The sequence below is a fragment of the Eurytemora carolleeae genome, unplaced genomic scaffold (assembly GCF_000591075.1).
Source record: "Eurytemora carolleeae unplaced genomic scaffold, Eaff_2.0 scaffold432, whole genome shotgun sequence".
NCBI lineage: Eukaryota > Metazoa > Arthropoda > Copepoda > Calanoida > Temoridae > Eurytemora > Eurytemora carolleeae.
The window spans coordinates 170,016-185,619 of NW_019396354.1; the positions used below are offsets into that span (position 1 = coordinate 170,016).

The window sequence follows — 15,604 nt, forward strand, 5'->3', positions numbered from 1 at the left end:
TATTCTTTCCCCCACCTCCCCTATAGGACAAGAACCGGCCTGAATTACCTCCCCTATAGGACAAGAACCGGCCTTAATTACCTCCCCTATAGGACAAGAACCAGCCTGAATTACCTTCTCTTTAAAGGACTAGATGTGTCCTAAATTACATCCTCTAAAGGACAAGAAGCGTCCTGAATTACCTACTTTATAGGACAAGAAGCGTCCTAAATTACCTGCTTTATAGGACAAGAATTGTCCTGAATTATCTCCTCTATAAGACAAAAAACGTCCTGAATTACCTCCTCTATAGTACAAGAAATGTCCTGAATTATCTACTCTATAGGACAAGAAGTGTTCTGAATTGCCTCCTCTAAAGGACAAACCGTGTCCTGAATTACCTCTTCTATAGGACAAAATGTGTCCTGAATTACCTCCTCTATAGTAAAAGAAACGTCCTGAATTATCTACTCTATAGGACAAGAAGTGTTCTGAATTGCCTCCTCTATAGGACAAAACGTGTCCTGAATTACCTCCTCTATAGTACAAAAAACGTCCTGAATTATCTACTCTATAGGAGGAGAAGTGTTCTGAATTACCTCCTCTATAGGACAAAATGTGTCCTGAATTACCTAATCTATAGGACAAGAAGTGTCCTGAATTACCTCTTCTATAGGACGAGAAGCGTCCTGACTTACCTCCTATTGGATCGAATGTTGATGAAAAGCTTGTGCAGATAATACCAGGAGGACAAGAGATCCCACCACTTGTATCCTGGAATATATTTATATTTAGTGATTGTTTACTGTCAAGGAGAATAGAAAACGTTGGAGTACCAGTTGACCCGGTCCGCCCCGTCATATACTTATACATGTTTGACAGAACGGTACTCCATATGGAAAAGAGATTTAAAAGGGCGTCTTTAACCCGACTTTTTTATCACAGCAAAATACATGGTATTCTTTTTTCCTTGGTCACTATTTAGAATTTTGTAATAAATACAGAGGCCCATAGTATATCTAGATAAATTAGGTTGCACATTGTCCATATAGTTAAATGCGCTCATTAGTAAATACCTAAATCATATGTTGAAACTCAGTCAAACTCAAACCCATATTGTGATTGCTTAACTACGTTATATATAACAGCGCATAAATTGTAATTACGATGTCAAAACCTAACTTTAGTCTAACATCTAGAAATATACTTAGTTTAACAAGAGACTCCATACTGTTTACTGCAAGAGAGTAATTATTCCCTGTTTTAAACAAACATGTTGAGGATTGTGACCATTGGTTTGGTATTGATAGTTACGAGTTTCCGAATGATATGGATAGCTTACAAGATCGTGTCCATTAGTTTGGCATTGATAGTTGAAAGCTTGTGTCCTTATTGACATTGATAGCTGGTCCTTGTTAAAACCTACGAGCTGAGATTGTGACCATCGGTTTGGCATTGATAGTTACGAGCTTCTGATTGATATCCATAGCTTACGAGATCGTGCCCATTGGTTTTGCATTGATAGTTAAGAGCTAGTTCCCCTGATGACATTGACAGCTGTTCCTCCTTGAAATATACGAGCTGAGATTGTGCGCATTAGTTTGGCATTGATCGATTAAGAGCTTGTGTTCATGTGTTGACATTGATAGCTGATAAGTTGTACCTGGATAGATACAGATTTGAGAGTAGGGTATTTGCTACAAAAGTGGTAGCAGCTGCGAAAATCAAGGAACCCTAGTTAAATGTCAAAAGACTCCAAGAAACAAAGTACAAGGGATTACCTGTTTTAAATAGTAATAGGAGAAAACTGTGTTAGAAGAACAGTAACTGTGAAGCAACAAGTGTGGACAGTGTAACAGAATGTAAGAGGACAGTTTTGATAAAAAGAACAGATATCAGAAATCAGAAGAGAAGATGGGAAACTTCAACGCGATAAATAGGAATCCGTGTTGCAGAGAGTGGAAGAAATTGAGTTGCAACACAGAAAGGAAATTGAAAATGAAACAATGCTTAACGATGACTGGGAAACAATCACAGATAGAGAAATAAAAAGAATGACGGTTTCATGTATCACGACAGCAGCTAGAAGAGAGATAAAATACCGTTTTTTTGAACGGGAGCAGTAATCAAGAGATATGAAGCAGGAGTGTTTTTTGCAGAAATGATGAAAAGATTCTCACAACAAAAATCTGATGATATCCAGGGACAGGAATACCTAAACAAGAAACATAGAAAGGAGGAGGATACCAGAAGAGCTCATACAAACAAGATGAAGTTATATCGGAAACAGGAATACCTGGATAGGAAACAGGAAAGTGGTGAAGATACCAGAGAATATTATACTGCCAAGGAAGAGCTATGGTTACAAGCATACACTCCTGACAAGAGGAGCCTGGTTAAATTTAAGAATGAAATGCTCAAGGGACTGTACGATGCAGCGTTAAAGGAAACAAGTCTGTTTTTCATGCCTAAGGAACCAAAACACAAAAGAGAGATTAAGGCAGTACTAGACCGACAGTTATCTCCTGATAGACATGAGTTAAAAACTATTTATATAGTTTTGAGACGACAGAAAACAGCAGGAGTGTTGTAGAAAGTGGAGAAGCCAGAAACAGGAACAAAGAAACAGTTGTGGCACCTGATACAAGTTTAACAGAGAAAAATTCTAACAATGTATGCTTGAAAACCCTAGGATTGGAAGAAGTTAACCAAGCGGAAAGGAAGGATGTTACTTTGAGAAATATTTCTGATAGTTTAAAATAAAGACTTTAAATCCTGAATTCCCTGTAAGCCAGAAGTATCCCGAAAACAAATACAAGGAATATTGAAGGGTTGGGAAAAAATACTGAGTCTGAAGAATAAGAATAATATTGATGATGAAGAAAAGTCGAAAAACAAATGGAACTAAGCTCTCTAGATTGGCTGGATAAAGTGGAAACCTTGATGAGCATGATGAAGAGAAAGCGCTGGACGCTGGTGAGTAATGAAGACAAAGCTAAGATTGAAACCTTACTGAGTAATGAGAAAAGCTGGTTCTCGTTGAAACATACGAGCTGAGATTGTGCCCATTGGTTTGGCAATGATGAAATAAAAGATTGTGCCCGTGTTAACATTGATAGCTGATGAGTTGTACCTGGATAGATACGGATTTAAGATCCACTAATGGAGAAGGGTATTTACAACAATTCTACTATTTTGATTTAAGAAATTGTGGCTTTGTGATTTCCCAGTAACTATCTTTAAAGATGAGTATATCTGGTGCCCTTTAAAGCTTTCTTTGATTCATAAAGGGTAGGAAATCGATGTTTTGAATCCTGTAATTATAAAGTCTTTAATTTTGGAAGATTTCCTCGATTTCTCTGACGCAAAATCCCTATCAGTTAAGGTTTAAATCATTTCACTCAACCAAGTTCTTGTACTGTAAGAAAATATAGAGAAGTTATTCAATTTATTGTTATAGTGGAATAATTTGGTATAGAATTTAATTATTAAAAGGATACTATTGTGAATCAGACTCGACACTTTGACACTTTGTGTTCACTTGAAATACGCATACAGTCCTTTTAATATAGTCATTTGTTATCAAAATAGTTTGATAGATATAAACAGAAAATTAAATGTAAATTTCTCGTAAAAATTGTATTTTTTTAACTTAGACAACTTTTCAACAAAATTATAAATGATTCTTTATTTAAAGAGTTAAAAGCGTGAGTAGCATATCGTCGTTTTTATCATAAAGAGAGATAATTTAATATCTTTTCATGTCTTTTGTAGAGAAACTGAAAAGATGTATACAAAAAAGGATATCTTAATCAACTTTTCTCAAAAGAAGGTTTAAAGGATATAAGTCGGTCAATAAATCAGCCAATCTGTCACTTCAGACTCCTTTAATTACCTCTCCTGCATAGTACTCTGAGAGGAACTGTGACTGTGTAATGAATGAGTTGGCTGGGCAGTTTAGTCTAGCAGTTGATACAAACCCTTTAGAGCTTCCACCACCTATTCTACAATTAAAACAGATGTTATATAGCTTCCATTACATATCTGTGAAATTTGCTCTATCTTTCTATCTATCATCTATCTATCTATCTTTATATTTATACCTTCTGTAGTCTGGTAGAACAGATGATGATATAACACCAGATTCTATACTGGTGTCATTGTATGGTCCACAGTTCAACCTATGAAGTGCACAATGCGCAATGTAAAATATATTTTTTATGCATCTTCCAAGTCTGATAAAAAAAGTTTGATTGCGAGTGATCAGAAGTTCCGAAGAATTATGATTATCACACTATTTTCAGAATATACTATCCATATTTCAGCGACGGTAAAAAAAGATTTTAAGAAGAGTTTTGCAGAAATTTGAATTTCTCAGAAAGAAAAAAGAATGAGACTTTACAGATTTTACTTAGTCTTACTTCTTGAATTCTAGGTTTGCTAATTCCTACTACTCACCTAATATTGATAATTTACACTATAGTGAATTATTTAGGAAAAAACCTGCGGATTTTATTCAACATTGACAAAGAACGAAATTTACAGAATTTAAAACTGTTTTAAATGGAAAAATGACAATATTTTTGTCCATTGTTTCTTAGACTTAAAGACGCCTTAAAGGGTCCTGTTGTAAATCAGACATGCTACTCTTTTAAATGTGGGGGGGGGGGAATCATTTAGAATTACGTTCACTGAACTCCTTTAAGCTTGAACCAGTAGTTGACCCTGGTTCAAATTAAACTGCAATCATAAATTTCCAGCTGAGTTAGACTCGAAAGTGAGGCTTAACCAAATAGATTCTAGTAGAATTTTTACACTCTCAGTACAGCTGTATTCTGACGTCACAAGTGTCAAATCAGTATTTGTGTCCAACAAAATGATAGTGATAATTTTAGAATAAAGTGATTATCTTACAGTAAAATAAGTGCAATTTTATGTGTTCATTATTTTCCGTTTTTTAATTTTATATATTTATAAGTTTTTGTTTGTTTTGAGGAGGAGAATATTTTCTGTTTTACACTTTTTTTATTTGATCTTGGAAAAAATGTCAACTAATGTGAGAAAATTTAGTTTTTCATGTTATATTTGACACTTGTGACGTCGTGTATAATTGGTCCGTTTCTCTGTTGCCACCTATTGTACTTGATAATCTATTTGGGCTCAACCATTTCAAGAAATGAAGTTTGTGCTCAGAGATTAAATTAATTCTACGCTAAAGAGGGATTTAATTCTAAATCTTTTACCGAGGGAATCATGAGAAAGTCCTCATTGAAGACTTTTTTGAACAAACATACAGTGATAACCGAAAACTTTGAAATAGGAAGACGACCTAAAGCAATACTTAAGTGTATTTATTGGTGTTACAAAGCATATAGTTTTATCAGACACTTATTAAAAAAGTTAAATGGGTCTGTTTAAACTGTACAATTGCTGCGTACCATATGCATTGAACCATTTAAAGTCATATCTTCAGTCTGAAAGTCGTCTTATAATTTCAGAGTTTTCTGGATATCACAAACAACCCTTATTATTTTTGCCTTATTTTGGGGTGACACATAACTTGATATTTCATCAAAAACGCCTCTGAATGGCAGTTTCTGCGGTAAGCTTACAAAATTTTAGATGAAAAGAAGGAGAAACAATTTATAATGTATTTTATGACGAAACAAATAAAATATTTTCATCTTTTTTAGTGCAGAATTATTGATAATGATATCTCAGAAGTGTCTGTTATTATTTGAGCAGACAGTATTCTTTAGTTCCTCCAGATATTCAGGATGATGTATCCGGCCCGACCTTCCAGAGAATGCCCGAGCTTGATCAAATGCTGATGAGTTGATAAATTAAAAGGTTTTTACATTTTGAACTCAGGTTTAACTAATTTCATCTCTGGGCACAGACTTTATGTTTTGAAAGGGTTGATACTCATTGGATTCACTGTGACTCTCATCACTCTAGCAAAACTTTTTCGAAATAAAATAATATTCCAAACAAAATATTTTACCAAATTCCCATGAGAGCCGTGTCATCATCAAAATTACATCTGCTTGCGCATAGTGGAGCATATCGGAGAACAAAACCAGTGGCAAAGCTCCCTGAAGCACAGAACTGTCGTGGCCCCCAAGTTCCTCTAAACATGCAAAAGAACAGTGTTTTAAAACTTATTTTGTCAAAATCAGTGATATATATTTTTTCTTTTGTTTGGAACTTTTTAGTTTGTTAAACTAACTGCAGGCAAGTTTTTGTCTAAAGAGAATACTAAGCATAGAAAGTAAAATCGTTAATCCATAGCTCAACTATTATTCATCCTTGTACCCCGTAACATTTTTGTACCCCTTATATTTTTATACCTACATTTTTTTACCCCCTTATATTTGTGTTCCACCAATATATTTATCATTATTTTGTACCCAAAATATATATTATATTTTTGTACCTACTTATATTTTTAAGAACTCTCCTTTTAAACCTTTGAATTAATTTATGCAGTAAAGTTACCCTTGAGTGATGGTTTCAGGTATGATTATTTGTTGTATTGCCCAATAGTCATCAGCTGTTCGTACAACTAGAAGATTACATATATTATGTACTGTATATTGCCCAGTAATCATCAGCTGTTCGTACAACTAGAAGATTAAATATATTATGTACTGTGTGTAACCAAGTAATCATCAGCTGTTCGTACAACTAGAAGATTACATATGTTTTGTACTGTATATAACCAAGTACACTGCGATTTAATGGTTTTACGCTCTCATGCTTAAATTGTTGAGAGTTTTGCCAATTACTTCTAAAAAACTAAAGCTAACAACAAGTGCTTTATAGTGCTAAAATTTACATGTAAAAGGCTACAGAAAAGCATAAGTGAGTTAGAGCGGTAAAATCTAAGCTTAGGGCGTTGCGACACCTCAAAGTCAACCCTGTCTTAAAAATTGATGAGACTGTTTATAAGCAGGCTGAATATATGTGAGTAATCATCAGCTGTTCGTACAACTAGAAGATTACATATATTATGTACTGTGTATAATTCCCAGTAATCATCAGCTGTTCGTACAACTAGACGATTATATTATGTACTGCGTAACCAAGTAATCATTAGCTTTTCGTACAACTAGAAGATTTCATAGATTACATAAAACAGTGCACTTACAGTAGGAGTAATGTAATTTACAATATTAAGCTTTAGATTACGAGAGTTTAGAGGCATGTAATGCTACTATCCACTGTAGCATTTATCTTAGTATGTGTTCTATGGTTTACATACACACTATAATCTCCTTAGAAGAAGCTGATTGGTGTACTGTACAGCTTGACCTAGCAGCTAAAAAGTCGTCTTGAAATAAACCGGTTTTTACAGTTAATATAATCGTGTTTACCTGAACTACAATCAACTACATGTACTGTACCATCGAAACCTGGAGGAAGAACATATTCTACTCCAGCTCCTCCAGCTACATAGGTTACATCACTAAACAAACAGGTAGGAAGTGTAACAAAACCAAATAATTTGTTGCCTTTTTTCCTTTTGGCGTCAAAATTTTGCATAGTGTAGGAAGAAAAATGTTTTTAAATTTTGTATTCTAAACATTTGCTGTTCTTAAACGATGTCAAACTTTGACCCTGACAGAAGATATATGCAAAAAAACAACACAAAGTATGCAAAAAGGATGCAAAAAGAATGCAAAAACGATCGTTTTTGGATCTTGGATATTGGTAATTTTAAACAACATGTTGATCATTATATACATAATATTGATAATTTTAAACAACATGTTGATAATTTTATATATAATATTGATAATTTTAAACAACATGTTGATAATTTTATATATAATATTGATAATTTTAAACAACATGTTGATCATTTTATATATAATATTGATAATTTTAAACAACATGTTGATCATTTTATACATAATATTGATAATTTTATACAACATGTTGTTAATTTTGAATTGTTTTTGGTAGTTCGGTGTTCTGTAGAAAATGTTCCAACATGTATTTTCTTGCCAAATTTTTTTGCCCAACTCGATAAATAAAGGGGTCAGATTAATCTAGACTGTCATTTTACCTGAAGCAATAGAATATATTAGTGATGTTATCTTTAGAGTAGGAACAGCCATCCTCACATCTAGTCTCATTGGAGGATACTAGCCAGTACACTCCACTCTTAACAATACCATGGTAATAAGCTACCCATCCTCACATCTAGTCTCATTGGTGGATACTACAGTATACTCCACTCTTAACAAAGTCATGGTAATAGGCTACCCGTCCTCACATCTAGTCTCATTAGAGGATACTAGCCAGTATATTCCACTCTTAACAATATCATGGTAATAAGCTACCCATCCTCACATCTAGTCTCATTGGTGGATACTAGAATACTCAATTCTTAACAATATCATGGTAATAAGCTACCCATCCTCACATATAGTTTCATTGGAGGATACTACAGTATACTCCACTCTTAACAATATCATGGTAATAAGCTACCCATCCTCACATATAGTCTCATTGGAGGATACTACAGTATACTCCACTCTTAACAATATTATGGTAATAAGCTACTCATCCTCACATATAGTCCCATTGGAGGATACTAGTATACTCCACTCCTAACAAAGTCATGGTAATAAGCTACCCATCCTCACATATAGTCTCATTGGATGTTACTCATTTACTCAATTCTTAACGAGATCATGGATCATGGTAATATAAATAATAATAAAAATATTTACTTCTGGAGAGTCCCCAACAATTTCTTTTTTGTTGCAGCAGGTAGTAGATTCCGCTTTAAGTTCAGATACATTCCAGATATTTTAAAATTACATTTTCATAAGTAAAAAATACGAAATATTACATAATTAAAAAATGTTAATCGGTTTCAAAAACGCTCGAAATAACGAACGCTTAACGAACCACTCGTTTTGAACTTTATAAAACGAAAAACAATCGTTTTTGAAAACGATAGGTTTTTTGAAAACGAAAAGCAAACGTTTTTAAAATGATCGATTTTAAAAAATGATCGTTTTTTAAAAACGATCGTTTTTCTAAAACCATCATTTTATAAAAAAAATTACTAGTGAATCTGAGTTTTGGAAAGATAAAGTTACGAATGTTGTCTGAAATGTTTTTTTTATCGAAAAAAAATAATTGAATGTTTCCGACCTCGGATTTTCCCACCAAAAATGTATATTCAATATAAAAAATATAAAAGATTGTTAACGATAGTTAACGATCAGGGTCTTCGTTAACAGTCGTGAACGAAGGGTAGTCTTTTACGGTCGTGAACAAAGGGTAGTCACTAACGGTTATTAACGAAGGGTTGTTTTAAAAAAACGATTGTTTTTAAAAACGAGAAACGATAATTTTTGTAAACTACCGTTTTTCAAAAACACTACTTTCAAACACGATCGTTTCGTTTTTAGTTGTTTCTTCGTCGCTTTTTCAAAAAAACGGAAACGATCCATCCCAACCTGTATGGATCCATCCCAACCTGTATGGAATAATAAAAACCAAAATATTGAATAGTATCGCAGGAAAAAGAGCGTATAATATGTGCTCTCTCAAATCCGGAGATAAAAGAATAGTAATCTCTTTTTTTAAAAATTTAAAGAAATATTGCTAAAAAGTATAGTATCAAAACTTCCTCATATCATATATACTTTGATAAACCAAAACTTACTTACTTACAGTGAGAACTAGATTACAGAATACAGAAACAGTGAGAACCAGAATACAGAATACAGATAGAGTGAGAACCAGAATACAGAATACAGATACAGTGAGAACCAGAATACAGAATACAGATACAGTGAGAACCAGAATATACCGTGGATTGAATCTACTATTCTTCCTTCTTTAAAGGGACTGTGAGCGTAATTTCAAGTGTGGGTCACTTTGTAGAAAAACCACAATTTCAAATAATCAGTTCTCCAATTTATAAACTTTGATATCTAGTTCATATCTAGTTAAGGGTACGGTAGTGAATCGGGCATTGCCATTTTTGCAATGAGGGTCACTTGAAATTAGGCGCACAGTCCCTTTAACTCAAGAAATTTCTCTAAGAATTTTGTGATTTGCAATTGTTGCAACTTATATATCTTGAAAATAGTTTAGTTTGAAATTAAAAAAATATTCTTTACTGTTTTCTGGTTCTAACTGTTTATAGAAATATATTGATTTCTGGAATGAATTATTCCTAAAGGAATGAAAATAAGGAGTAAAATCAGCATGCTAGAGTCGAATATCCCAAGTTGGGACTCCTAAAAACAAATATATTTAACTTTATTTAAAAATATTTACTTAGATTAGCTGATTATAGGGATCATAGTCAAGCCGTGGGAACTTTTTTCCTTATGAAAGGATTGGGTCGGAATGAGGAGCGTAAAATTTGTCAAAGAAACCATGGGCAGTGACTATGATACCGCAGGCAAAGAGTTGTCAGGAGACAAAGAGTCACCAGTGGACAAAGATTTGCCAGGGAACTAAGAGTTGCCAGGGGAAAGTTACCAGGGAACAAAGTTGTGAGGAGACAAAGAGTGGACAAAGATTTGCCAGGGAACAAAGAGTTACCAGGGGACAAAGAGTTCCAAGGGAACAAGGAGTTCCAAGGGGACAAAGAGTTGCCAGAGAACCAAAAGTGGCCAGGGGACAAAGAGTTGCAAGGGTATAAGGTTGCCAGAAGACAAGGTTGCCAGGAAACAAAGAGTTACCGGGGGACCAAGAACGTTCAGGGAACCAAGAGTTGCCAAAGGAAAAAGTTGTCAAGAGACAAAGAGTTGCGAGGGGACATAGTTGACATGGTCAAAGTTACCAGGGGACATTGTGACCAAAGGACATTGTTGCCAGGGGACATAGTTGACTGGGACAAAGTTGCTAAGGGACAAAATTGACACGTTGTTTACTTTGTTACAAGAAAGAATTAGTCAACATCATTAAATAAAATGACTCACATAAAAAGTAAAATCCAAGAATTTTTAGAACTTTTGTAAAATCACTGTATCGCTTTGATTGTTATATACTTAACTTCTGTTTCAGTGCAAGAACATTTTTCATGAAATGAAAGAACATTTAGCTGGGAACAAGTGAAAAACAGGTGTCGGAGAGAATGGTATTCATTAAAGGTATTATTTAACACAATAGGACAAAAGTTGCTTCGTCTGGTGTACTTTAGTATTTTCATCCGGCATACAGCATACACAGGATACAGAATACAGTAATTAGGATACAGAACACAGAATACAGTTACCTTGATACACGATACAATATACGGGATACATGATAGAGGCTACAGGAAATCTTGGATAAAAAGGCATTAAAAAGATTTGTTTTAAAAATTTCCTGCCGTTTTTCAGAGAAATTAAAAAAAACAGATTTTAGGATTAAAAACAATTTACTTTATAGATTTGTATTTTCAAATAGTTTTTAAAGTTTTTGAAAGAAATACATTAAAGGGAGTGTTCGCGAAAAATGAAAGGGGGTATAGGCTTAATGCGATAAAAAAGCGCTTTTGATCGCTACTAATCTTACTTCTATCTGTTGCGTCTATAAGGAGAAAATTGTTAGAAACGACTCACACGGAAGAACGCAGCGCCCACACAAATTCGGAAAGATGCAACATTCAACTCGGATCGTAAACAAATCAATTTAATTCCAAACAAATAATTCAGATATTACAAACAATAGTAATCGGTTATTTTTCGACGCATTCATATATAGTTAATATTTCATAATATTTTTGATTTTGTTTTTTTAGATTAATTTTCGCTGGCGCTGGATTTTCGAACATTCTTGGAAAATATGAAAATGTCGTCTTCATTATCAAAAATCCTCGAAACAGGAAAAAATGTAACTCTCAAATCATGAAAAATACAAAATATTAAAAAATATCAACTATTTACGAATGCGTCGAAAAATAATCGATGACTATTGTTTGTAAAATCTGGATAATTTGTTGGGAATTAAATAGATTTTTTTACGATCCGAGTTGAATGTTGCATCTTTCTGAATTTGTATGAACACTACGTTCTTCGGTGTGAGTCGTTTCTAACAATTTTCTCCATATAGACGCAACAGATAGAAGTAAGATTAGTAGCGATCAAAAGCGCTTTTTTATCGCATTAAGCCTATACCCCCTTTCATTTTTCGCGAACACTCCCTTTAAAGCTTAAGAGAATTATGAAAAACATCGCAGAAGCACAACATTTTTTTAGCATTTTTAAACATATTTCTTAGTAATATTATTTTCATTCTGTTTTAACCCTTCAAGGAATATAAATATCAGGGACCATATGTACAGTGATGATCAGTAAACTTTGAAATAGGAAGATGACAAATAGTTTTACAAGTCACTAATTTAGTGAGATAGGTCTTTTTACGCTGTATAACTGTTGTGTTCCATTTTTAAAGCCATAACTTGAGTATAAAAGTTGTCTTTCCTTGTCAGAGTTTTCTGGTTATCACTGTACATCATCTTTTTTAGAATAACTACCTTTGGTCTATAGCACTTTACTTTGTTTACAAACACTGTAAACTAGACAGAGGGAGAGGGTAACATTCTTACAATATAATTGGTACAATTAGCTTTGTTGCCTCTATAGCTCTCTACCCGCTTAAACCCCAAGCTACTGTTTTCTAAAAATGATAAAAGGGAAGAAGGGGGTAGGGGGGGGGAAATATATTTAAAAATTTATATCATGTTACCTAGATTCCAGTCTTCATATTAATTTTGTTGACTTGAAAGCCAGGAAAGTCAAAGAAGTCAACAATTTAGGGGTTTAAGCGGGAAGTTTTGAAGAGAAAAGAAAATGTCCGGAACTCCGGACACAGATTAAAAATTCAAAATATTTTAGTTTTTCTTAATATAGCTCTTTAAAAAGCGTCGATATGTTTAATAGTAAATAAGATAAAGAGGCCGAATTTAAAGAATTTGAGCCCCGGCTCAAATATGGTTGGTTTCACTTAAAGTTGTATTCAATGTTTCAAGACTTAAGCCGGCGCTCAATTGAAACTGATTTTTGGCGAATTTAAGACACGGCTCAAATTCATTAAATTGGGACTCAGGCTAATTAAGGAGCACTGAATTTTCTTCTAACATGAGAAAGATACACCATACAATTCCATCTGGAGGTGGGCTTCGTCCGTTTTTAAACATTTAAGATTTTTACTTTAAAAGTTCTCCACGAGAATGTGAGTTATTTGACGCAGTGCAGTGTAGATAATTAACGATTTTTCAAAACGATGTATTAAAATCGATAATTTTGAAAAAATTGCATTGTGTATTATAAACGCTAACTTATTAAGCATGCAATTTTGAAAAAAGGATGTACAATGTACAATGAACATGTCTTAGATTTTTTAGAATCTCTAGACTGGGGCCGGGTCGAAATCTATGTATAGACTAGGGGCGTCCCACGCCCCCCCCCCCCTAGAAAAAGGCCTTAGAGATTAGGAGAAAGCCAGTCCCACTGCTTTGCAGACAAGTTCGGTAAACTTTACACACACTCTTTTGGTACAGACACACAACATGACTACAGTCAAGAAAATTGCAGAACAATGTTGTCAATTATAATTAAGCTGGAATAACGAGTAGTTTATTGTAAACTTTAATCAAATTATATTCTTTGCATAAAAATTTGGCTTATAGTGTTGACTTAAATATATAAATAATAAACTACATGTATATTAAACTTATGTTAAGTAAACAATTAACAATAAACAAATGTACTCTCCTAGACTGTACAAATACCGAGATTCGTATGTACTGTATATAGCTACTGTACACACCTTCGGTTCGGTAAACTTTACACACACTCTTTTGTTACAGACACACATACATGACGTTTCCGCCCCCTTACCGAAATCTTATATAGTGTAGAGTGAACTTTGTTTTACTTGAAAAGTGTTTAATTCTGAGAATTTCTCAAACTGTTTCTAAAGATGGAAACGGCAAATTAAAATTAACTGTTTTTTCTATCTAATTTATATATACCTAATCAAAGGTAACTTAAAAATATGTTTACAGTCCCTAATAAACTCATTTTCATACAAAGATTAGAATAATTATTTTAGCTGTTTTTCTCTACGAGCATTATTCGTGAACCGTATAGACTTGCATTTTAACAACTTTTGAAAAGTATACTCATTTCAAGTTTTAAAGAATATATTATTGTAAATAAAACATTTTATTACATTCATTTCATTCTACAGGTTTTCTTTCTTTATTTTCAACAGCTTTCTAGCTCGTTAAAGGGACTGAGAGCAAAGATGGCAATATTAATTTGATCAATAATGCGAAAGATTTGTTCGTTTTTATACTTCAAAAGTATTGATAACTCCTTTCTGTTTTCTTGCAGTAGAAATGCGCAAATCACAATTGAAATTAATACTTTTCAACTATTTAAACATGGATATCTAATTCATACTTGATCAGACCAAGCGTGTACGAGTACCGTTGTAAATCGGACATAGCCATCTTTCCATGGGGGTCACACGAAATTACGTGTGTGCCCCTTTAAGAAAATGAAGAACAAAGGCTAAATCGCAAACCGATATTTGCCAGCTTTCTATGCAATTTTCTCTTTGTTTAAAAAACATTCAGATTTTTTCTACTTTTCAAGAAACTATTATTTTAGAATTAAACTTTATTAGTTTTAATTTAATTGGAATACTTTAACTTTTCTTTATTGTTACCGAGTTTAATTTAATCTGAATACTTTAACTTTTCTTTATCGTTACCGAGTTTAATTTAATCTGAATACTTTAACTTTTCTTTATCGTTACCGAGTTTAATTTAATCTGAATACTTTAACTTTTCTTTATTGTTACCGAGTTTGTCTTATTTTTTTTTGCTATACCGTCCCCAAACTAGATAGATACTGAACTGGAGCAGCTATACGATAGAGTAATAGAGGAAGCTGCTCGGACAGATCCTGAACTGTAGCAGCTGAATATCTGAAGTAACTTAAACCTGAATAAACGTTACAGATGTATTTAATAAATAAACTATGAAACTGATTAATCCCAATTAATTTATACCCTGAGAGATATGGACAGAGATGTTATTAAAGGGATTAATACCAAAACAAGGGTACACGGGGAAATAGAGTGAAATATTTGCATAAGCCCTACAACGAGGAGAGGAAGGCCAACCACAACAAATTCTCGTCCGAGCCACCTCGAAATCCTCGTTCTTTAATATTATTTTTTTAACATTCTAATCCTTCCAGATAAAACTATTTTTTAAGAATCAAGCCACGTTAGGGCAAAAATGAAATATAAAATTTTTGCAAATCAAAAAAAAAAGTTTCAATTGAATTAAAAATTTCAAGTTTAGTGTCTTTAAAAATGTTTACCTTTTTTACGCGCATTTTCAGATATTCCTGGTGTAGAATGCCGCAAATAATTCTAAGTTTATAGAACTTCAATCTTTTTTGTTAACTATAGTTAAAACCATATAATTTTTCCGGGTGGTTCCATGGGGAAAATTATAGGCAGAGGTATACCGAATATTTTGCTATTTATTTTATATCACAAAGGTTAGCCATTACGGAGGCAGAAGAGATTTAAGTTTTACCTCAATAAAGTTTGACATCATTCTCATGGGTTTGAAGATTCCAAC

At 33.4% G+C, this 15,604-nt stretch overlaps 1 protein-coding gene across 1 annotated transcript; it reads right to left on the reverse strand.

Moving 5' to 3' along the window:
- Positions 1–314: 314 nt before the first annotated feature.
- LOC111701587 (uncharacterized) lies at positions 315–14,098 on the reverse strand. The gene is made up of 12 exons (XM_023472934.1): positions 14,070–14,098; positions 11,011–11,059; positions 10,184–10,247; positions 8,721–8,773; positions 8,051–8,148; positions 7,356–7,447; positions 6,478–6,544; positions 5,984–6,109; positions 4,083–4,160; positions 3,875–3,983; positions 612–753; positions 315–418 (listed from the first exon to the last, which is right to left on the reverse strand). Exons 2-12 carry the CDS (start codon positions 11,053–11,055, stop codon positions 315–317), a joined length of 978 nt encoding a protein of 325 aa, XP_023328702.1. The 5' UTR covers positions 11,056–11,059; positions 14,070–14,098.
- Positions 14,099–15,604: the final 1,506 nt, after the last annotated feature.

Coding starts and splice junctions, on each gene's coding strand:
- LOC111701587 (XM_023472934.1), bottom strand. CDS start 11,055: ATGTTCTTTCATTTCATGAAAAATGTTCTTGCACTGAAACAGAAG. Junction 7,448..8,050: donor AATATATTCTATTGCTTCAG/GTAAAATGACAG, acceptor CTGTTTGTTTAG/TGATGTAACCTATGTAGCTG. Junction 6,545..7,355: donor TGTAGTTGATTGTAGTTCAG/GTAAACACGATT, acceptor GTAATCTTCTAG/TTGTACGAACAGCTGATGAC.